General features: G+C 38.2%; 2 protein-coding genes across 3 annotated transcripts; both read right to left on the bottom strand.

Moving 5' to 3' along the window:
* Positions 1–2135: 2135 nt before the first annotated feature.
* LOC147555601 (cyanidin 3-O-galactoside 2''-O-xylosyltransferase FGGT1-like) lies at positions 2136–3936 on the bottom strand. The gene has a single exon (XM_086663975.1). The coding sequence runs from the start codon at positions 3685–3687 to the stop codon at positions 2257–2259; it is 1431 nt and encodes a 476-aa protein (XP_086520101.1). The 5' UTR covers positions 3688–3936; the 3' UTR covers positions 2136–2256.
* A 2514-nt stretch (positions 3937–6450) lies between these two features.
* On the bottom strand, positions 6451–12188 carry LOC147555600 (auxin response factor 3-like). Of its 2 annotated transcripts, none has more exons than XM_086663228.1 (13): positions 10895–12188; positions 10697–10753; positions 10373–10576; positions 10189–10273; positions 9988–10078; positions 9717–9881; positions 8686–8805; positions 8524–8599; positions 8185–8347; positions 7531–8070; positions 7184–7440; positions 6911–7101; positions 6451–6821 (listed from the first exon to the last, which is right to left on the bottom strand). In XM_086663228.1, the coding sequence occupies exons 1-13, from the start codon at positions 11183–11185 to the stop codon at positions 6725–6727; spliced, it is 2337 nt and encodes a 778-aa protein (XP_086519354.1). In that variant the 5' UTR covers positions 11186–12188; the 3' UTR covers positions 6451–6724. The 2 variants fall into 2 exon arrangements, with proteins under 2 accessions (XP_086519354.1, XP_086519355.1); XM_086663229.1 differs by having other exon boundaries at positions 7184–7437; positions 10895–12140.
* Between the last annotated feature and the right edge of the window lie 1707 nt (positions 12189–13895).

Genomic DNA, 13895 nt, shown 5'->3' with positions numbered 1-13895 from the left:
TTCGAGCAACTGTGGAAGTTATTTTTATCCCTCACTTATGTATATGGTTGGCTAGGGGTGTACATTTAGTATCCGAATCGACCAAACCAATCCGAGCCAAACAAGATTCGGATACTAAAAGGTCAAAATCGAAGGGTTTGGTTCGGTTCATAGATTTGTTTGACGGATAACCGAAAAAACCGAACAAACCATCTATTATTATCTTCTATATATTATATATGTAAGGATATTTGATTCGGCATGATGGATGGTGGAGATCAATTATTTATCGTTTTTTTCCTTCCTCGAATGTTGATAAACTATGTTGAATTAATTACGTACATGTAGACTTAATGGTTTGTGAGATAACACTAATTTTTAGCACGTTGTAAGTATAACTGTAGCACGAAAACACAAAAATTTCTTGTTAACAAAATCTTAACATGTGGTTCGGTTGGATGTTCGGTTATCCACCCGAACCAAACCGTTCATGTATAGTTTGGTTCGGATTGAAATTTACAATAACCGAACAAGAGTAACCCCAATGAAAGTTCCTTAATCTTCCACCTGTAGAGAGGAATCTGTATTTTCATGTTTTTACCAAAATACACTTCTGATTCAAAATCTAAAATAGAGAAGGCCCTAGGACTTGACTGAGTGGGCCGAATATGCCAAGAAGAACAAACCGACTTATCATCGGTTTGCATGTTATGCATAGCTTCTCCATCATGTAAATCCTTAATACATTTTGTTATTGTCTCTCCTAATCATCTCTAGAAGAGGATCTTACTACGATCTACGTATGTCGTTACATTTGACATTGATACATCAACGATGTGATAAGCTCGATAACTGCCCACTCAAACTCTAGCAGAACCGGGCTTATAGTCCAATTAGACAATGGCCTAAAGCCCAACTACATTATTTATACCCTAATAATCCCAATTCAGATAACCAAAGATTCCACCTTCTCTGGGATTCGAACCTGGGACCTCCAGGACTTTCTGGAATTTATGTTAACACCTTGCAACCACTTGAGCTACCAACTGTTGACGGCATCCAATGTTATAATGTGTTGAAAGTCTTTTGAGTATGGGTCGATATCTAGCCGGTATCCGACCTGCAAAACTACATTCAGGGCAATCTTAATTGGTCGTCCAGACCACAAGCCCAGACACAAAATTTTTGGACCGACACACGACTGATCTTCGTTGACTGCAAGGCAATTAGGCAAAGACTGTCGTTTATAATGGGTAATTATGTATCTTTCAGAATTAGAAAGAGATGCGGTGGGAGTAGGGTTTCCAGTGAATTATATAAACTGAAACTCTACAGATATTTTTGTATGTAACTTGTTTTTCATGAAAATCATTGCATCATTATTCGCAGTGGAGTAGGTCTCACAAACTGAACCACGTAAGTCTCTTGTCTTATGTGTGATTATTTACTGCTATTTTTAGTTGTTTGTTCTTCATCATAGCACAATGTACAATCTTGGTTGCTTCCTTCACCAATCCGGTATTGTTGCTAATAATTGAATTTTCTCCATTAATTCTAACACCATTAAAAGACTAAAATTTCTCCAAGATTCCATTCACTCTCGGAGAAAATTATAGTGTCGTCCACAAATTGAAGATGAAAGACTCTCCTTTACCAGCTTGAAGCCCCAAAGCTGAGTTAGATTTACTACATCATTAATGAGAAGAGTAGGTACTTAACCTATCAAAGATGAAGATGATAGATGACAAGGGGTCTCCTTGCCTAATGCCCTTAAAGCTTTGGAAGTGACAACTGCCCGACCCTTAAGTAAGACAGCATAAAAATGACTCTTTTCCAGGCTATAATCCCATAGAGATTTCTCTCCAAATTCTGCCGGCCACATACCCCCGTCAGGATTCAATGAGGCCAGACAAAGTAATATCGTTGGACAATGACAAGGGGCCTATGTAACTTACGCATGAAATACTTCTGTTTTATGATCTCCATCTCGGCATTCCTTTGGCACCACTCAAGTGATGAACTATGAAGGCGAGCTATGCTCCTCTGACCTACACAGATATGTCCCTGCCTACAAAGTGAAAGTTCTACTGAAGGAAGGGCCAACATAATAACTCTAAAGGGACATTATACCAGTAAAGACACTGAGATAAATAACATGGTAAAATAACGTACGGTTATTAAAACAACTGTTTAAATATCAATCTTCAGGAGTAGATTAATACAACGTTACAAACACATAGCCTTTGAAGGATAATAAATCAAACTAGAATTTATGAACTAGTAGAGATTCACCATCTCATGCAACTTGTTTATGGCAGCATCCATATAAGAAGACTCAAAACCTTCACTTGACAAAATCTCTCTCAACTTAGAATGGTTAGCCCTAACTTGAGGCCCAACTTGGCTGTCTTCATCCATCACTCCCTTCACCACACTACACACATTTTCCCTAGTAAACCATCCATCTTCTTCTCTCCTTTCTACCTCCACAGCAACCTTTAAATCCCCTGCCAGTATTCTTGTATTCAAAAATTGATCTCCTAAATGAGGCATCAAAACTATTTGACAATCACTCATTAAAGCTTCCCACATTGACCCAAACCCACAATGGCTCACAAAACACCCAACAGATGGGTGGGCTAATATCTGTGGTTGTTGAACCCAACCTCCATAAACCACCCCTCTGTCTCTAACCCTTTCCTTGAACTTCTCCGGTAACGCCTCCTCAACCGTCTTACAACCCATTGGTGGTTTTAACGCAACGAAAAATGGCATACCCGTAAGCTCAAAACCAAGAACTAGTTCTTGGAATTGGTCTTTTCTTAGAAGCCATTCACTTCCAAATGCACAATATATGACTGATTTTTCTTTGAATTCATCTAACCAACATTCCCATTTTTTCTCTAGAGGTTGAGTGACGTTTTCGGGTAATGCCGGGCCTGTTAAGAGTACAGGCTTTCCATATTGAGTTTCGATGTAGTCGCAGTAAATACCTTCAATCTCTCCACATGTTCTCAAAGAGATAATATCGCATTCTTTAAATGAATTAGTAAGTTGTTCAAAGAAAGAAAGATCTATAAGTTCGTTCTTTCGAGCAATAAACAACGAAATTGTCTGAACTTCATGGACATGAAGCATTAAGGGTGATGTAACTGGAAAACCAGGAGGAGGTCCCATCAATTTAGTCTCTATATTCTTTTGTTGATCATCATAAATAGAAATAGCAGAAAGACTTTCCGAACCGAATTTTCGTGAAGGGACTAAAAGATAAGCAATAGAAGCTGCACTAACAACAATATGGTGAATAGATTTGATACCAAGGGGACGGGCGAAAGAAGGGACCCAACCAGCGAAATCGTAGAATATGAAATCTGGCTTGAGATCAAGAAGAATGGGTTGGACATAATCTTTAGAGAGATAAAATGCGAACATAAGAAGATGGGAAATGGAAATATGAACGTCCGACATGGTTTCTGCACCTTGTGGAAGGCCTTCAACACGAGGGACGGTAATAGGGTAGAAGGTGATAAGATTAGGATGAAGATTAAGGTGTTCTAATTTTGAGATGGTTTTTGTTGGAGAAAAGAAGAAAACTTTGTGACCTTTCTCCGCAAATTTGTTAGAAAGATGAAGAAAAGGAGTAAGATGACCCATTGCAAACCATGGGAGCATGGCAACATGAAATGTTGATCCTTTTTTGCTACCCATTGTCTCTCCTTTTTGTTTAAAGTTGAATGAATAGTGAGTGTGCTCTATCTCATTATATATAATGAAAATTTCTAGCTTGTTTTTCTCTTTAACTCTTGGGAATAGGATAAAGCTAGTGAACAATAATGATACACTAGCTAAAAGTTAGTAAAACCTACCCACAACCTAATTTTTCTCACTAGACCTGAGCCGGCGGCCAAGTACCCCGGCCCGGATTCGGCCGGCATAGGATCATTAGTGAAATTAAAATTACCCTGGGTAGCAAAAGTAGTTATTTTTTATATTCCCAAACTTCAAGTGCAACTGACGCAAATATGTACATGTTATTTGTAGATGCGTGTGTGGAGGCCCTTCTCTATCCATCTTTAAGTATTTACAATAGGTTGTCAATCAACATATTATATCCAGTTACTAGTTTTTTTTAGTAATCCAATGTGGGACTATTAAGCGGCTAGTGGAGACGGCTTTAAGAGACATTTCCAGTTTTCCACGATAAATAGTGATCTCCACTATGTGCACAAAAAATTGGTGGATCCTAAGTGGATCCCAAAATTTGGGTAGCTAGTGAAGATATAGCTCTGTGTGGAAGCTAGGGTTTCGGCTGAAAATAAAAAAGGGTTAGAGAGTTTCTTACACTCTGCCAAAAAACTGTTGCTCGTTAACGCATACCCTTTCTTGGTCCCCAGGCTCTCCCACACAAACAACAACCGACAAAAATAACCTCAAAGAAAGTTACTTGTGATTTTCTCTATTTTTATTAATGACTGCCAATGTCCTGAGGGAATCAAATCTCAACGGCCGGTTGCACTTTATTTTCTTTTTGTAAAAGCTGAACTCACATAATAGGGTTGCTCTGCTCACTTCTCTACTCATTCATTAAGTCTAAATCGATCGTCTAATAACTGGTATAACATTGGATACATACTATATAAGTTATTTGGAGACTCCCAAATCTCGTTCGGTTCAAATTTCCCGTTGTAGTTCCTATCTCTTTTGACATTCTTTTTATTGTGTGTGACACAAAAGTCAAAATTTAATTGCGCACAGCTGCAACTTGCACACATATAGAGGAGGTGAAAGTATAATCTTCTGGGACCAAATCTGACCAAACATTGCATATTTAATCATCATCGGAAAAAAAATTTATTTTATTTGCAACTTTTTATTTTTCATCCAATTCTTTCACACGAGCTAAACGAAACAATATGCTTGTGAATGGGAGTTAATTTTTCCACCAGCTAGGACAGAATTTTCACACGACCTTTTGGTTATTACAACCTTCTTTCTAGGCCAGCGCTTGAGGAAATCAAAATATTTTCCGAGGTGAAAAATTTTAAAGAGAAGAGGCGAAATTTTAGAATTTTCCGGGGAAACAAATTTTATGAGAAAACAAAACATTTCTTCTTCAATTCCACCACCATTCTCACTTCTTTGTTCTTCCTCCTCTCTGTCTCTCTCTCTTTTCTGTTGGTCTCTTTCTCCCTCTCTTGCCCTCTCACAATCCATCTCTCTCTCGCTAGTCGCTTTCCCTCTCTAAATCTCTCTCTCACTATCTATCAACCTCTCTCATTGTCTATCCCTTTATCTCTCTCTCACAACCTATATTATATCTCTCTCCCAGTCTATCTCTCTCTTTTGCATACACAGTTACGGGGATGGGAAGCATTCCCTTCGCCGGAACCAGACCTCGAGGAGGGTTACCAAACCTTCCTCGAGAGTTTCGCGACTGGTCGACCGCGAAACCTTTCGTGGTCGACCAGCCACAAACTTTTCGTGGTTGAGCGGCCACGAAACGTATAGTGTATATCGTGGTCGGTCGACCACGAAGCGTTACGTGGATGCCTGACCACAACGTCTGCGAGATGAGCGAGAGTGACAGAGAGAGGCAGTAAAAGTGAGAAAGATGCAATGGGAGAGAGAAAGAGCGATAAAGAGAGAGGGAAATACGGTGAGAGAAATTGAGAGACAAAACAAGAGAGAGGTAAATGATGACAGTGGTGGCCGGATTTGGTAGTCGGAAAAGTAGAGATGAGAGAGAAAGATTTGAAGAAAAAAAAAACTAAAGTTGCCAACGATGGCAGTTTACCTGTGATCTTTGCATGAATATAGAAGAAATGGTCAACAAAATTTTTAGCCTCTTAACAATTAGAAAATAAACTGGTCAAACCACGGAAAATATTCTGATTTCCCAAAGCACTAGCCTTTCTTTATCTTTTGACTACCCGCAAATTGTCATCCAATCTTAGTTGTTCTCAACAAAGATGGCTAATGCCCTATAAGGAGTTTTATCTTCCACCTTTGGAGAGGAATCTGCATTTTCATGTTGATAAGGGGTCTCCAGTCTAAGGCCCTTAAAGGTTAGCTTTTGAAGTCACAACTGCCCAACCATTAACTAGGACAAGGGAAAATGACTCCTTGCCTGGCCACAATCCCAGCTGAATCTGTGCTGAAGCATGTCAGCTCACAAGCCTGCCGGCCACATACCCAAGTCACTATTCAATGTGGCCAGGCAGAGTAGCATCGTTGAATAAAGAAATGGTGACAAGGGGTCTCAAAAACTGAAGCATGAAATACTTTCATGTTACGCCATCCATTGTGTACTCGACGTTGCTCGCGCATCACTCAAGTGAGGAACTGTGAAGGCGAGCTGTGCCCCTCTGGCCTGCATAGATCTATTCCTGTCTACAAAGTGAAGCTCTACCAAAGAAAACGGCCAACATAATAACTCAAAGGACTACAAAAAAGAAACTGAGATAACTAACATGATAAAATAACGGCTATTAACACGACCGTTTAATAATCAATCTTCAGTAGTAGATTAATACAATGTTACAAGCCCGTTGTCTATGAAGAATCATTTGATGAAAAACAAACACATCGTTGACAAGAGTCATAGGAAAACTAAAACTGCAATTTTCAAGCAAGAATCTCAGAAAGAGGAAATTACAAAACATAATAGAAGCAGAAGCGAGGTTATATCAATACAGAGACATTACAGCATAAATTAGAAAACTTCAACATACCATTAAGACACAGATTATCCATCAGAGCAACTACGTAAATCGCTCCCATTTTCCACGATAACTCCACTTCGTGTGTATATCAAGATCTTGGATATATTGTTGCAGAATTCCCTGATTCATAATCAAATTCAAGAAAGCTTTGAAGTTTTATTGATAAGAATAGTAAGAACAAGAAAGGATGATAATAGTATAGAACTTACGGCCATGGACCATCTCCGATTAGCATCATTTCATCTTCGTGATCGGTATAAACAACTTGCCAACCTTTTTGGGGGTCATTTAGAAGGCCTTCCATATCAAACAGCCGTTCCAACTCGCATATCAAATCAGCATAACCGTCAAGCTTTTTGAGGTCAATTGTCTTGCCAACAACACTACCTTGTCTGTGAACCTGCAATATTATCTCATAGCTTCAGTATAATATGTCAGCTATATTAGTCATAGGACTTAACAGCAATATTGGGAGCGCTTACCTTAGTGCAACTTGCCAGTTTCTCAGGGGTCAAATTCTCAGTTGAAGGAGATGTAATTCGAGCTTCGGGATTCTTTTCATTTGCTTCATGGGTTTTATCAGTCAAAGAAAAACCGAAGAGTCTACAAGTGCTTCTACTGCTAGGAGCTTGTAGACCAGGTAAATCTGCTTGAGAAACGACCGCGCAAGGTGGATGAACCAAACCCATTTGATTCTGTTCTTTCCATAGTTTATGGGGAAACATGCCCCATTGATCTTCTAGATTATAATAAAATAGCACAGGGTGAGTACGAGTATTAGTAGCTGAAAAAAAAAAGCAAGTGTCATTCGTCAAACTGAAGCTCTTACCCTTCTCCTGATTATCGATGCCATAAACAAGTTGAGGGTTTGTGACCCGAGTATTATTCGCTTGCTGAAACATGAGAACGGAAGACGGGGAAGAAACCTTTACAGGTGGTGTGCTTGTTTGTGAATAACCATTATACCCCTGCATGATTTTAGACCATCCAGTCCCAGCACTAGACATATGGACAACATCGAGGAATCCAAGTCCACCACTCTCATGAGCCCGATTGTCGACTGGGGCCCATGGGCTGGGTGAATTTGGAAATATTTCTTGACCTTGCAAGACCTTATGGAATCGAACGGATTCTCCAAAGCCTGTGCCTCTGTTGGAAATGTCGGAATTTCCAGACAGGATGGTGACCCCATTTAGTACTCCAGGCATTCCGGATCTGTTTGAACCAGGATCAGTCCTCCTGATGTCATATGGTCGATGATTTCGACCACTATCACCATCATAAGGAGTGTTTAGACTGAAAATTTCTTGACCTTGCAAGACCTTCTGGAACCCTAAAGATTCACTGAAGTCAAACAATCCAGCTCCATCTGTAAGATTATAGGAGCAAACACAAATTCATTATTGAGATGGAAAAGACAAATTATAAAATTATTGTGATCGCATCCAAATACACTGAAAAGAATTTCTCTATTTGGACATACTAGGAACAGGAAAATCTTGTTTTTTCGTAGGCAGGCAGTACTTGGCTCTCTTTGAACCAGGTGGAGATAAATTGCCGGACCCTGACATTGATCCCGATGGCTCAATCTCCCATGGGGATACTCTATTGTGCCGATGCAAATCCCCATTATCATCCCACCTTACCTGTTGAATGGAGTTACAAAAGATGATTAATCACTTTAAACAATAAAGGCATAGGAAGACACTTTTTTTTGGAAATGGTAAGAATTGAAACTTAAGTTGGCTTCACGAAGATGCGAGACTGAAACTTCCTAATCTAATGAAAGTAAATGAAGCAAACCTCTAGCATCAAAACTTACCAACAAGCATCTCCATTTTGAACTGGGCCATCTAACAGGATCAGAATCACTAATCCCAGCTATCATTCCAGTATACCTGCGAAAAACAGAACAATTAATTTTTTTTTTTTTTGTTCTTGATTTCTTAGAATATTTTTCGTAAGTGCATAAAGAATGTCAAACCTTCGTTCAGCTGCTTCTTCACTTTCAAATCGCATTTTAAATCTCATACCAAGAGAAAAGGAAAGATTGAAACCCTTCGAGAATTTAGTGAAAGGTATTATAAACTCCGATGGACTCACCCTGCAAAAGAAAACTCAAAGCTCAAACAGATTGGACTAACTTATAAATCATCGAAATAGAGCAATGGCATTATCACGCCATTCTTGTTCAACTAACTAATACGGAATAAAATAAAATATGTTTCCATTGGTTCCTCCTATTAAAGGAAGCCTATATAAGGAGATAGTAAGCAAGATTACTCTAAGACAGATTGGAGCTTTTTCTTACTAAACAATTCAAATGGAAGATAAGAGTACATGATTCTCTATGGAAATTAAATACATATACTCGGTGTTTAATAGTTACGTGTCTATCCTAAAATACTAATTGTGGATAGACTAGTATTTCAATCATGAAGAAAACTAAATATTTGAGTGAATACGAAATCAACAATTGAGAAGTACCCAAGTGACTACTTTTAATGTCAAAAAAGATTGTCGTTTTAATTAACTCGTAATCATAACGACACGAGATGGAATCCTAATATTTTTGTTAGTTGACATGATCAATGAAAGCCTAATAAAGCAAAACCCAGATAAACCCAGTCCCACGGGAACGCCAGGGGACAGTTTTAGGAAACCAGATAAATTATTTGTCATGCTAGTGCATTTATAGTTGATATCAAACATCAGACCATGTTGTCGGCACCCGCCGTATCATATCACTTATAAAACACTGTAAGACATGATGGGAATATAAACAACTCTATCAACTATGTACATTTTCACATATATAGGAAATTATCTTTATATCGTTTAACTTCTTTCGACTTCCAAGAGATTTCAACAAACATTTGCAAGTATTGTACAAAGTTTAGCTGAAACTGATGATGATTCATTTTCTGGTTTGGCATACAAAACCAAGAGAAATGCTAAATCTCTCAACCACACCTCTAGCATCTAAAAATGTGTATTCGGAGACTCGAGTAGTACCTTGGAGTATAATTAATATGAAAAACAGTCCTCGAAGATACAGCATTGGCAACAGATGTGAGAGTACTACTGTTAATGCTCTGGCTGCAGAGAAGTGAAAATGGAACACTGCCTTTAAACTGAGAGGCCCTCCGAATACCCAACCTTAATTCTCCATTATCACCCCTGTACAAGCACCGTATTTCAAGTTATAAAGGAAATTCACAAAGGATGCATCTTCATTTTTGTTTCCAAGCATAATAACAATATTCCGGTGATTAGATTCTAGTACCTGAGAAAGAGCACGGCATCCCCCGAGACAAGCTTCTTCTTATTAACAAAAGCACTCCACCCAGTTGTAAGCAAATGCCTTCGTGGTTGCCCTGTTCAGTAAACCGATAAGTTCAAACCGATGCTACAAAGTTCATCGTTATTCGAAATAATGAACCTTAAAACAGAACAAAGAAGCACATTTTGTTCAATCAAGACATACCCCTGTAGATGTGCCGAAACTTCCAAACCATACCATGTAAATCCTTTGCAATTAGCTCTTGTGAAGGTCTTTGCTGAGCATAATCCTAAGAAATTAGACATTTTATCAGACAGCAGAACTCACTGTACAAGAATCTTGCTCCAAAAAGATAACTTGAAAGAATTGGGTAGGCAAAAAAACATACCAAAGGAGGAAAACAATCTTCAGCAGCACGGCGAGGAACAGAGAAACCACCATGGGTGCTTGTATCTGAAGCAGTAAGAGTCTTACAGAACATGTGAGGTGTGGTGGTAGTAGTAATGGAGTTGTTACCAATTCCACCCTCAATTTCTTCTTGTTCCAAAAAAATATCTTTCCCCATCTTCCCACCTTCCCATTTCTGTTGAATCTGGTTATTATACAGGAAATTTAGGGTTTTAATGATTAAAACCAACAACCCAAATAATCAATCATTCCCAAAAAAGAAGAAACATAAGAACCAGTCATAAAGAGAGAGAGAGAAACCTACCTCAGTTTCTGGAATCAAAGACACTTGAGCATAAACCTCATCAGTTGCCATCTCTGCCTGTAAAAGAAATTTCTCCAATTTTACAACAATTGTAGGAAGATAAAGGAAAGAAAATCAAGGACTTTTGAGTCCCTTTAGTCCTTAAAAAACTTTACTTTTTCAGGAAAAGATAGAAAGAACCAGAAAAAAAAAACTTACATGAAGAGAAACATCAAGAACACGACAGAAGACATGAGGAGGTAAATCATAAATCAAGGAAGGTGGGAGTTCAGAGATATGTTCTAAATGGCCTTGAGGCAAGTAAACAACAATACTTCCTTTCTTTGGAAGTGAAATCAAAGGTCCAGCACAAGCATGCCAAAGCTCCAAACAAATTGATGAAGAAGAGGGTGGAGAAGATGATGAGGATAAGGAAGAGAACAACAATGTAGTAGTAGTATCATCTTCATCTTCATTGATGGCGTTATTAAGGTCTATTAGTTCTCCCATTGAAAACCCTAAAATTGATTACTGAAACTGAAAATGGGTATGGGTAATTAGGGAGGGAAAGGAAGAAGAGAGTGAGATATTGGTGGTAGTGGAAGGTGGTGGTGAAAAAGGGTTTTGAAGAAAAGAAGGAGATGATGAAGTAAAAGAAGAGGAAAGGTGAAAAGAAGGGAAATTGAAAGGCATTCATATGCACATTTCCAAAGCTGTGGGTTGTGATGGAGAGATGGGGGGGGTATCTGTAAACAGAGTAGGCTTTCTGAACCCTCAGTTTTTCCTAAAGAAGATGGGTCAAAACTCAACAGACTCTCTCTCTCTCTCTAAAACTCAACAGGTCCACACAAAGTCTCTTTCTCTCTCTAACCCATGCGCACCGCCCGTACTTCCTGGCTTCGTCCTCCCTGATGATATTGTTGTTGTTGTTGTATTTGTTCGTCTTTCTCGCTCTCTTTATCTGTCTAGTCCTTCTCTCTCTCTCTCTTTCTTTCTCTCTCTAAACCAGACACACTCTTTTTTTTTTAAAAAAGAAGAAAAAAACCACATCAAATCAAAACCCAATCTGTCATTTTCTCTCTACTTCCTTCATTCACTTTTTCTCTCTCTCTACCCATCTCTTATCTTAAAGGAGGAGATTTCATTTCATATGTTCTTCTTCATCTACTTTCTCTCTCTAAAAAAAGAAAGAAGGGGGGATGATGGTGGTGGTTGTGGTGGCCTGGTTGGTTCTGTGCTGCAGCTGCAGCTGCAGCTGCTGATAACGCTGCTGGTGCTACTAACTTAGTTTTGTGGTGTCAGAGAGGTGTAATAAAAACACTATTTATATATTTGTCTTTTTATTGAGACAGAGACCAATATTATAACACTGTCTCCTCCCTCTTTAAAATCGAATAGACAGACAGAGGTCGTTGATTGATGAGAGAGATATATATATAGAGAGAGAATTACTCCCTGTATTTCCGGGATAAAATAAGGGTTTTGTACTTTTATTTTTCTTTTCTTATTATTTATTTCTCTTTATAATTTCTTACAAACAAAAAATCCTGAAATTGTGGGACCATTGGTATTTCAGAAAATCTTTTCAAGGACCAAATATTAATGAGATGTCATACCATGGTGCAGACCGGCCTTATGGGCTTATGGGCTAGTGATACTGCCCGCTTCGGCGATTCGGGTATCGCGGTTTTAGAAGAGCACATTATGAAAAGGTGTTTAACCTCTTAAGAGGAGCATCAAACTTCGTCTCACCACCAATGTGGGATTACCGTCACAACATGAGAAAGGTCTTAATTTTCAGATATGGTCTTTTTTTATTTTTATTTTTTTTGAGATAGACTCCAAGAAACATTTCATTTCAAAGACATTAATACATCATACTAAATGGCGTGAAATTATCTGTCCCTGAATCTATTTTATTTATTGTCTTAATTACATGGGATAAATTTTAAAGACCACCTGCTTACACCGACACTCAATCTTACGACCTCATTGACTTAAGAGACAATGTCTAACCACTGCACCAAAAAGTGGTCGGTGGTCCTTCTCTATTTTATCTCCCTCGTATACAAAATTTCAAATTTATGTGTTAATCTTAAATTATGTCTTCATCAACCTTCTTGTTCACTCGTAACCCCAAACTTTAAACTTCTTCTTCATCAACTACTACTATTCTTCTCCACCCAACTTAGTGATATTTTCCCTCATCTTTGACTTTTCATTTGGTTAAGACTAACGCAAAGAAAGTCAAACAATCAATTTCTGAAGATTCATCAAAAGAAGAGTGACATTTCCAAATTTTATGGACGATCTTTAAAATTTTCTTCCAAAATTCACTCAATTTGTTATTTGGATTCAACAAATCCGTTATTTGAACTTCGTTACCTTTATTTATGGATTCGACAAATCTTCGTCGACTAGTTTTAGAAGAAGAAGAAAACAAACATAATTTTTATATGAATGTCGCAGGCAAAAAATCGTTGGCCGGCGAGCAATTTTTGCCAGTGAGCGACCTTCTTAGTGGAGAAGAAGAGGTGAGAGGGAGAGTTGAAGTGGAAGAGTGAGAGAGTGAAGTGTAGGCGAGAGATAGAGATAATGTGAATAAAAAAAATCATTTAATGTCACAAGGGTGTTTATGAAAAGGAAGAAACTTTATTTGCCATTTAGACCAAAAACTGCGGTACACTTATGAGAGTCAAAACAAATCAGTTTATCACAAATTGGGAGCCAAAATGGAAGCAACTCTACGAACTATCAATATGAAGACCAGCAAAATTTTGAGGAGAATCTGTCTCTCTAGCATTTGTATAACGAGAAGGAGCATATCTAAAACGACATTTACTTGCTTTGTGACCCCATTTATGACATATACCACAAGGAATTGACGAAAAATTAAAGTTCTCAGCCTTTTGATTATATGTTTGATGATTATTTTGTGAATTTTGGTTTGTACCTGTTTGATGTGATTTGGTTGCTTGATAATCTCTCTGTTTTGATTGATTTTGAGTAGTATGTTGTTGATCTGAGACAGATCTATTGTTTTGGCTGAATCTTTGTTGATTATTTTGCCTTGTATTCTGATTATACCTCTGATTTTTGGATGATTCTCGTTTGACATAATAGGCTTGATCATCTGCCTTTTCATGAGATGATAGCCACTGTTCGTGATGAAGAAGACGAGATCTAAGTTCAGGAAGAGTAATTCGAGACACTCGATTAT

The sequence above is a fragment of the Eschscholzia californica genome, unplaced genomic scaffold, assembly GCF_041429995.1.
Source record: "Eschscholzia californica isolate CP2 unplaced genomic scaffold, dmEscCali1.0.p SCAF_2, whole genome shotgun sequence".
Classification (NCBI taxonomy): domain Eukaryota; kingdom Viridiplantae; phylum Streptophyta; class Magnoliopsida; order Ranunculales; family Papaveraceae; genus Eschscholzia; species Eschscholzia californica.
This window is presented reverse-complemented; position numbering and strand designations above follow the sequence as displayed.

Bases quoted from the DNA above. Each gene is read 5' to 3' on its own strand.
- LOC147555601 (XM_086663975.1), bottom strand. From the start codon at position 3,687: ATGGGTAGCAAAAAAGGATCAACATTTCATGTTGCCATGCTCCCATGG.
- LOC147555600 (XM_086663228.1), bottom strand. From the start codon at position 11,185: ATGGGAGAACTAATAGACCTTAATAACGCCATCAATGAAGATGAAGAT. The intron at 8,071-8,184 runs GTATGTCCAAAT...ATAATCTTACAG, and splicing joins ACAAGATTTTCCTGTTCCTA to ATGGAGCTGGATTGTTTGAC. The intron at 7,102-7,183 runs GTAAGCGCTCCC...ATAATATTGCAG, and splicing joins AACTGGCAAGTTGCACTAAG to GTTCACAGACAAGGTAGTGT.